Source organism: Thunnus albacares, chromosome 1 (genome assembly GCF_914725855.1).
Source record: "Thunnus albacares chromosome 1, fThuAlb1.1, whole genome shotgun sequence".
NCBI classification, from domain to species: domain Eukaryota; kingdom Metazoa; phylum Chordata; class Actinopteri; order Scombriformes; family Scombridae; genus Thunnus; species Thunnus albacares.
Window position 1 is genome coordinate 21,007,431 of NC_058106.1, and position 9,930 is coordinate 21,017,360.

A 9,930-nucleotide genomic window follows, 5' to 3' on the forward strand; every position below is an offset into this window, starting at 1 on the left:
ATCTTAGATTAATTACTTAAATCCTACATATGATAAATTGAGCCTTTGCATTGAGAAGTCCCATGTGATTTGGAATGTAACCATTTCTTCATTAACATTAATGTGACAAATCTTTGACCACAAATACACATTTGTGAAGGTCATTACTTACAAAGAAAAGCTTGCCTCACCTGGTATCAATGAATGAATTTCTCAGCTGGCTTTGAGCACCCTCTGCTGATAAATGTTGGGCTTGCAGTTCAGTTTTATGCACCAGTCAAAAATACTGCAAATGTGACAGGACTCCATTATGCTTTGTTATATTTCAGTGCAATGTTAACCTTTGTATGGGCCTATAGTTTGTGATATGTTGAATGTTGCAGGTGCAAGGGTTCCTGCAAACTCAATACATTTTTTATTTATCTCAATCCCATCACAAATGAATAACAAGAAGAAAATTCAAAGAATTGCTCTTGTGGGTCACAGTAAAAAAAAAAAAAAAAAAAAGTTTTTTAATTGCAAAATGGAACTGTACTTGTGTGTGTGCATGCATAATTGCATGTCTGCGCAGTATGTGTGTGGCTGAGTGTGTATATATTAGTTTGAGTGCTGTCTCAAATGCATAACATCCGTCCACTCCTTGGTTATGTTGTTACTTCCTAAGGGTGGCATTTCTTGGTGTGGACAGGTGCCACTGGTATGCCGTGGGCCCGTTGGCAGCATCATCATGTCTGTGCAGCTCAGTGCCAGTCTGTGTGGGCGGCAGGGAAGCCACTTGGAAGAGCTGTGTGAGACAGATGGACATCAGCATTGGCATTTAGCACATGAGGATTCAGTATCTACCGATAAAAAATATATATAATGCTTCATTACAAAAATCAAACAGTCAAGATTTTAAAAGAAAATCCCCTTTAGATAAGATCAGGAAAATTCATGGAAACAAGTATCAGGTGAGATCCACTGAACACTAAATTAATTTCATCTCAGTGAAAAGTCATTGCTGTTTAGGATCATATGAACACTGTTCCATAGGTTTCTACTTGGATGTTCAAAACTGTCTATGAAAATTGGTGTGTGAGTACTCACCTGTGGAAACATGAGAGGTGACTGAGGTGAAGTTGGTTGGTGAAGCTCTATGCTCATTTTGCTGGTCTTGAGTTAGTCCCCGGCCTTCTTTGGCTTCCTCCCCCAGCAACATCTCCAGCAGCAGGCTGTCCATTTTGGCTTCCCCCAACAGCTGTGCTAAGTGCAGAGTCTCCACCATCTGCCAAGCCACACTCTGCAGGGGAGGCAGGATCAGCAGCAGCTCCCCAAACCTTCCCCGCTGCTCACAGGTTGCTTCTTCTAGCAACAGATGGGCCTGAAAACGCAGATGCCGAACCACCTGAGAACTCGCCAGTCCTGGACAGTCTGTGAGACAAAGATAGTGACACATACAGTATACTGAATAGAAGAGATCACTCTGTAAAGAAAATGAATTACTTAAGTATAGAGCTTTTATCATAGAAATCATAGAAAATTATCAACATGGACAAAGACTGAAAGAAAGGCAAGATTTTACACATGTATCAGGGTAGCATCTCAAGTTGAAAGAGTCATTTGCAGTTGCCACCATGCCTCTTTATGACACCTTTTCCGCCATAAAGATGATATTTGACAGATTATCTACTCTAGTAATGAGCTTGACAGATTTAGAAATCCTGTTACAGATCTATTCTACACTGTCCTCACATCCAGCATCCAATAGTAATAATACTACAACTTTTTAAGGGGAGGATTGAAAAGATGCTTGATTAATCTTTCTATGAAAATCCCAAGATTATGTTATGGTGATATATGGTATCTTTGCACAGTTTTGGGGCAGAGTTAAATCAATTTGGAAACTCAGTCCTCAGGCCTTTGGTCCCCCAGCCTGCCTCTCCTCCTACTGCAGGTAAATGGACCATTTCTTCCAGCAGGCACCCACCTCTGCCTGAGGTGCCAAGGACTTTACCACATCCTGATATTATTAGAAAGTCTCCCTGAAATATACTGAAACTAGACTGTCCAGACTAAACTACAGATGCAAAGGGCCACGAAAATAAATGGATTCAAGAGAAAACACCAAAAAAGTTATTCTTTTGTCTGGTGCAGCGGATGAAAGTGGCAGAGAAGAAAATACTATCCACTGTCGCCCTCTTTCAGACTTACCTGGGGCAAAGAAAACAATGGCTCTGAGGCAAGCAAACTCTTTGTCTGTGATGTCCAGGTCTCTAAGAGGTTTAACCAGCTCCTCTTGGATTCGGAAAGCCACTCTGGACACCTCTACCTCTGCACCTCTCAGCGGGATCACAAAGTTGTTACCTGCTCAATAAACATGAATATATCAATTCATATAAAAGATATTTGAACTCTGACTCTTTAAGTTTAAAGCTACCTGTATTTGTATATTTTTATATTCACTTTATTTACAATATATTAAAACATTTGATCCATGCAGTAATTAATATGTAATTGTTTCCCAATACACATAACTGAATTATAAAATAAAAAAGGACACAACCAGTGGGAGGTTTTACCTAAAAGGATGAGATTGTTGTAAGGTAGGGAGCGTCTCGCCGCCCCTAGAATAAGATGTTCTGCAGAGTGGGTTCTTAACAGGGCCACCTGCACACAGACATACACAAACTTCATTTCATATACAAGCTGTAAAATGCAAATCAACCAAAACATCACTCTGAACTGAGGAATGTAAACACAGTGAAACAAAGCAAAAAGGCAGCTGCTGTTACTTTATTCTACATGAACAAGCATACTGTATGTATGCTGTCTGTATAAGCAGAGCTTTAGGTATTCAGCCCCCTTCGTACCCTGTCATCTATTGGGAGACTACAAAACTCAGGGATGTGTTTTGCCCATTCTACCAGCAGGAGGAGTTGCTGCTTCATGGACTCAAACACATCTTCAACACAGGCCGTCTTCTTGGTGCTGATGTCGAGACTCCTTGGTAAGACCACCACTGGAAACTGAGAGCAGCAAAGCATAATGTGAGTTCACAGTGGGCTCAGGTGATACTGCAATGTGGGAATGAGCTTTAGAGAAGGTGTGTGAGTGTATATGTGGGAAGGGAGATAAATGGGGGGATGAGGAAGGTGATGAGGCTACTGGGTGTGTTGGCACTCAGAGAGCTGTGATGGTTAAGGCAAGATAAGACAGGTAGAGGAGGTTTTGTGTGGAATATATAGAAACACGATGTACAGTCATAGCACACTTGTCAATCATATAATTTATTTCTATGTATTCCTTTCACATTCAAAATGGTATATCTGGTTGTTATTATGCATTTGAAGGTAATTGACCATCGGCACACAATCTCAGACCAAGTGGTGCATGCAATTAAATTGGCTATGATTAGATGGGGTCCCTTGGTCTTCCAGAAATAGAGGGGGGGATCTCTTGACTGGCTTGTATGAATATGTTTATTTGAGTCACAAGACTTTGTATCTGAGTTATTATGCAATGGCAGGATACCTGGTGCACACTGGCTTCTGCTTGCAGCAGCACATTGATGGACAGAGTGCCCACTGTCTGTCCCTTGGCTCTGTGGCTGCTGATGCAGTCTCTCTCATTCTGAACAGCTGTGGATTAAAGAGAGGAAAGAACCATCAGAGACGTTTCTTGGCTACTTCAGACTTCACTCCTGCACTCCACTTTTTTGCACCTCAGCTGCAAACATGTTCTGAAAGAAACGACCTACTCTTTGCTTCCACAAGGTCTTTCTATCCTCTTTTTACACAGAGGTTGCTGATGCCAACATTTGCCATGCCAAAATGTGCCTGCTTTGCAAATGTGGCAGAAATTAGAGAAAATTCAGTTTTTTTCAGGGGTCTCCTGAAGTCTCCTTCTGTTTGGAGGCTCAAGTGTATCAATTTCAGGATGTAAAATAGTATGGTGCAATTACATGTAACAGTCTTTAATGTGAAATAATTGGGGAGTTGAAGTACATCTTTCACTTATCTGTTTTGTTAAAAACAAAAAGATACATACATACAGATTGTATATTGGGTGCAGAAGTACTGTTCTGTGACCAAACAGTAAGAAAAAAGTGACTGGAAATTTTTTTATCTACTCTGCTGATGGGAAGAATCTGCAACTTTTTTATTCTCTTCATCTCATCTGTCTTGTCTCCCATCTTCCTTTTTCATTTAGTCATCTAATCAAAGTTGCCTCCTGATTAGAAAAGAGTAGCAGTGAAAAAAAGAAAGAGAAGAGGGCAGGAAAACCAGCTTTCCATTGCTCTGTACTTAACATGAATTTAAAGTATGTAGTATATGGAAACAAAGTTTTAGAGGATAATAATAAATTCTCTTGCATAGACATGTCTTAAAATGATATATCTTGAGTTGATATTCTGATGACGACAACTTCTTCAATGTGGACTGACAAAAAGTGGGAGTGGATGCAAGGATGTTTGATGGTGCAGATTATGTTTAGTGAGATGTCATCACATAATGATGACTCCTCTATGTAAGTCATTAGAAAAAGACCAATCTGGATGGCCTCAGACTGATTCCAATATGGCTCCACAAAGTCAGACAACAAGACCAAGTATCCAAGTCATCAGTCATCAGAGCTGTCCTCTCACCAACCAATCAGGAGCATATTAATCAAACTAGAGGAGGGTCCCTCTGTGCTTTACTTACATGGTCCTGCATGACAATGTCACAAATTAATCTTCTGTGGAACATCAGTTAAGTCAGGATTTGGAGTAAACAGTTACAGGGAGCACGGGCAGAGGTCAAGTGTAAGAAGACTTGCTGCCTGAGGAGTCTTGTTTAATGCTTTATTTGTGTGTTTCTACCACAGCTGTACTTCTGGTTTAATTTGAATGCAATACTACAGCATGTTATGCAAACCAGACAAATTAGTGAAGTAAACATTTAAATTAGTAGCCCTGGCCTTCACTTCAGGGGGTTGTGAGCAACATCTTTCCAGAAAGCTGTGGAGCAAATATTTGTTCATGCTCCTCCATGTTAATTATTCATGCGAAGAGACTATTCATGGCTCCTCTGATCTCATCCCTTTCTCCCTGCTTATCTGTGGGAGTCGATGGAAGATAAAACCACTGATATACTAGGTGCACATACATATATAGTATATATGCTTGAAAATATATATCTGTCTGAAAATACAGAAATATTTCTGACCTTCTTTTCTCATTCCAGCCTTGAAACACTTTCGTAGTCTGCAGTAACGACACTGGTTCCTTTTATCTTTGTCCACAATGCATTGCCTGTTGAACCTGAAATATTTGCACAGAATACAGTTTCAGGACAAATGCACATACCGTCAATCCTTTTAAAACAGCTGTGACATACACATATTTGTCAGAAGAAGACACAGTTACATACGTATGTTGAACATTCTGAGGTTTAGGAACTGATCATATTTTATTCTTCAGTACTACATGAAGGGACCTGACTACTCATTACACACTCTGGGACACTGTGTCAATAGCTCAATCAACTGCTCACACAGGGAAGGAAAGGCGCTACAGCTATATCTCACAATTGATTTTGAGTCTTCAGTCATTACATATGTTATTGTTTCCATGCCAGGACTGGTCCCAGTGACCATGACCTTCAAGCTTCTTCGATGATAAGTCTCACCTTACAATAGGTGATAACTTAACACCACAGAATAACTTCTCGTTTTAACTTAAGTGAAGACCTTTTGAAAATTCCCAACATCATCGTCAGTGCTTCCGTCCATCACAAAGAGTTTGATGTAATATGTTGAAGGATATTAAGATGCATATGAATAAAACATATTTGATTCATGATCTGTGGTATTAAGGACGATTTATGATGGAACTCACCTACAGTTGTAAGTGTGGTTGCTGCGAATGCTCCTTCTGAAGAAGCCCTTGCAGCCATCACAGCTGGATGCACCATAATGTTTACCTGTAGCCCTGTCGGCACATATGGAACAGAGAGTCCTACTTCCATCAGGCTGTGGCAGTGCCGAGGTGGGTGCTGACACTGTCGAATCTGTCAATTAAGACAGCAGACACTGCAAAATCCAGACATCTGATAAACTACAGTATACAGTGAAAATGCCTGAGGAAAAGTTTGAATATGAGACAAGTGATAGATAGACATTAGCATTGTAAGGTAGCGAGATACTGTGTGACCTTTAAGACATGAACCCTTTTTATTTGGTTGCTAATGAATAAATAAATATCTCTGAGGCTAATCTAACAAGCCCCACAAGCATCTCAGACAGATCACATAGCTGAAAGAACATCAGCTTTGTTAGGAGCAGACAGCCACCTTGACAGAGACCATCATTCAAGATCCCTTTCATCAACCAAGGCAGGTAATGAATCTTATTCCACCTCAGTGAACAGAAATAACCTTGTATATGGACAGAACTTTGCAGCAAGCTGTTCATTGTCAACTTATGGCCCCTTAGAAATGGTGATGATAATAAAAACAAGGTTATAGGTAGAGATATCATTGGTCTATGTGAATGCTAGTGCCACAGGCCTCCGAAGAGCACTGCTAGTTATTACACAAGTGGAAGAGGAAACTCCCCATTCAATTAAACCATTTAGAGGGCAGCAGCAAGCCAAAATCCACACTTCTCCTCTGGCTAATTTTACACTGAGCGCTCTGTTTAAATCCAGTCTCCATCTGTTTTGCTCTAAATTGCATCCTGCCAGTGTTTGATTGCTGCAGGACTGTCTCTCTTAAAAGCGTTAACCGTCAAATACATGTTCCCGGTGCAGTGTTCCTGCACTGATGTTCCTACTGCACAGAGCCCAGGCTATAATGTATGTAAATTGCATACTTAGTTTAGGGAGATGAAGCAGCTAGGGATTACAATTTAACAAGGAAAATACTTTCTGTGGTCAAAGATCAGTTAGATTGAATTAAGAGATTAGAATACATTTGCCTCACAGTTATCTGGATTTGAAGAGCGGCCTGTTGGTAAAGCTTCCTCATTTAGCAATGAAGTGGCAAGGAAAGGGTCAGATTCACCTCAGAGCACTAATTATAATGTGGACACAATTCAAGGGAAAATCAGTCCAAATGTAAACTGATGTAGAGCTGATTTATTGATTAGTCAAACCACAAAAAAAAATATTGGCAACTATTTTGATAATTGATTAATCATTTAAATTATTTTAAGCAAGAATGCCAAGCATGACCTGTTTCAAGCCTCTCAATTGTAATGATTTGCTACTTTTCTAGGTTTTATATCATTGTAAAGTTTCTTTCTCTCTGTTGATCATTTGAAGACCTCGGACTTGGGTAATTGTGATGGGCCGCAGGTGGATATATATATATATATATATATATATATATATATATATATTTTTTTTAGATCAAATTATTCCTTGAGGAAATAATAAAACATTAGATCACTGCATTTCTATCTTTGTTCTCTTTCTAATAATAATCACCGCTCCAATTTCAGCATCTTGTAGAGTGACAGCTGATGCCTTTATTTGTAGAGAGTGATTTAAGTGAAAGTGTTTTCAGTCATACCTGTTGTATTTGTTTGCACTGGTATCACCATCATGTTGGCTAAGACTTCAGTGTCCGTGCTGCATTGAGTGTATTCTAGTTTAAAGATAGTCCCAGTAAGCTTCATGATCCTGATGTAGCTGTACAGTTAGCAGATTTTTTTTTAGATTGGTTGATTTGCAAAACTCCACAAAATATATTTACTGTAACTTCCAGATGATTCATCCAGATCTTTTCCTCTTCATGTCAGCTCTCCCAAGTATAGGCCCAATCCCTTTCCTTCTCCAAAGTTGTTGCTCCTTCGGTTTTTTTTTGTCTTCTTGATCGGCTCTCTGGGTGTTTATCTTCTCTAAAATGTCACCTCTAACATTCTTGTGGTAGTTTGAAAAGCAGCTCCACAATAGTCTGCTTCAGTGACTTCTATGTGCTGAAATTTGGCCCGCTGTCTGTTTGCTTGTTTCTTATCGGTAAAGTAGGGGAGAGTTCAGAGACAAGTAAACAAGACTCACTGTGAGGACCAAAAGGAGATAACAGTGAGAAAGACTTGTGCCTCTTAACATGTCACAATATCTTCATGATTACTTACATTTATTAGGAAGATAAATCTCATCAACAGAAGTAAAGACAAGTCCAAAGGTTGCATGTTGGGATGTCTTATCAAATTTTAGCTGAAAACTTATATGGTTTTCTGTTCCCTTGGATAATCAATATGGCACAGAAGAGTGATATAGCACAAACAACAGAGTGGGAGAGTGGGGGACTTTTTGATAAGGCACAGTGCCTGATTAACCTTTGCTTTTAGTTTTGTGGTAAGTGATATTGATCAATAACAAGCCTCATTGCAGGGGGCACTGGTGATGTTTGCATACACTATATCTATTCTTGTCTCCATGGTATTGATAAAGAGCATGAGCATGTTGTTTCATGATGGAGACGGACTTAATTGCTTTATTCTTTGACCATAGTGAGTGTGCCACCAGCTGTCTGCTATAATTGATCAGCACTAGAGTCCTACTTCAACTTCAGAAATGTCATTACATGGTTTAGCAAAGATGTCTGTGTAAGTTACTTCATTCTTATTGTAAATGCTATTATGCTACACACTGTTGTCTGAGAAAAGTCTCTCAGTAAAGATAGATAACTCATCACTGGGCAGTTATTGATTATCCATTGAAAACTTACTTTGTATTCATCAGCTCTGTGGTAAAGAGAGTACATTCCATGGCATCCATAAAAAATATGGCTAGGCTTAGAAAGAAAAGATATTACATGGTAAAATACATGCTGTGAAATCAAATGTTTAACATTGTTTCATTAAAATATCCAACTCACCATCTCTGCAGTCAATATGATCTCACATACAAATACAGGGCAGATGAACAGAGTGTTTTAGATCTTAGGCGTATGAGGTGACGTGTGTATAGGGACAGTTTTGAAAAAGTGAAAGACAGGGATAAAGGTGAACGTGGTCATACCATTTTTTACAAATTATAACAAATTATATGTCAGACCACATATGAGCTTTCCCAGTACTGATATCCATCATACTTTGGTGTAATGGGATTTCCTGGGTGAGTAGCACTCCTTCCTTGAATGTCACGCTAGGCCGCAGGTCAGACCTCCCCTGGCAGTAGCTCGCACACTCAAGCTTTGTTTAGGTGATTGATAGATCATGAAAATCTGAAAGTCATAAGAAGACTGCAGAATAGGCTTCTCTGCTCTGTCAGATTCAGTCAGAGAAGGGTTAAAAATGACCCATGAATATTGATTGTCCTGATTGTGAATCTATAAACAAGTGACCTTAAAAACAACAATAACAAAAAAGATGTTTTATACCATCAACCATATAACTATGAACTGACAAGTGAAAACAATTCTTATACATTTTAATTCCCACATTCCCATAGTTTTGATTGGATGTAATATTAACAATTAACAAAAAATACTAAATTTAATTTTGTCCATCTGTATTATTTGAATCCCTGTAGAGGAGGAAAGCTGACATACAGATGAACATCATCCAGCCAGGATTTTGTTTGTCCACTAAGGGGAGACAGAGTACACCATATCTGCCCCAACTTCACTGTAATACATGTATAATGTGTATGACCCAAAGCTGACTAAAGCACTGCATCAAGGTAGTTATAAAACATTTTTAATAGCTGTCTGATATTTATTTGTTTGAAAACTCGTATTAATGCTTTACTACTTATACTCCATAATCAAAAATTGTCAGCATCCATACAGCTACTTAATTTAAATAAACACATATTTTCTTTTGGCACTATTATTTGATGACATGAAACATAATAAAAATGGCATTATTGTGTCTTTGTACTCAAGAAAACTTATAAGCATACTTCCCAAAAAGGAACCCTATTTGGGTAAAAACTCTCCAGAAACCTGCCATTCATTTATTTGATGTGGTCACACAAATGAT

The 9,930-nt window shown here is 38.9% G+C and overlaps 1 protein-coding gene across 1 annotated transcript; it reads right to left on the minus strand.

The window, feature by feature from the left end:
- Positions 1-483: 483 nt before the first annotated feature.
- On the minus strand, positions 484-7,893 carry hnf4b (hepatic nuclear factor 4, beta). The gene is made up of 9 exons (XM_044360718.1): positions 7,512-7,893; positions 5,837-6,008; positions 5,166-5,260; positions 3,490-3,596; positions 2,829-2,984; positions 2,538-2,625; positions 2,170-2,322; positions 1,066-1,389; positions 484-763 (listed from the first exon to the last, which is right to left on the minus strand). Exons 1-9 carry the CDS (start codon positions 7,615-7,617, stop codon positions 720-722), a joined length of 1,245 nt encoding a protein of 414 aa, XP_044216653.1. The 5' UTR covers positions 7,618-7,893; the 3' UTR covers positions 484-719.
- Between the last annotated feature and the right edge of the window lie 2,037 nt (positions 7,894-9,930).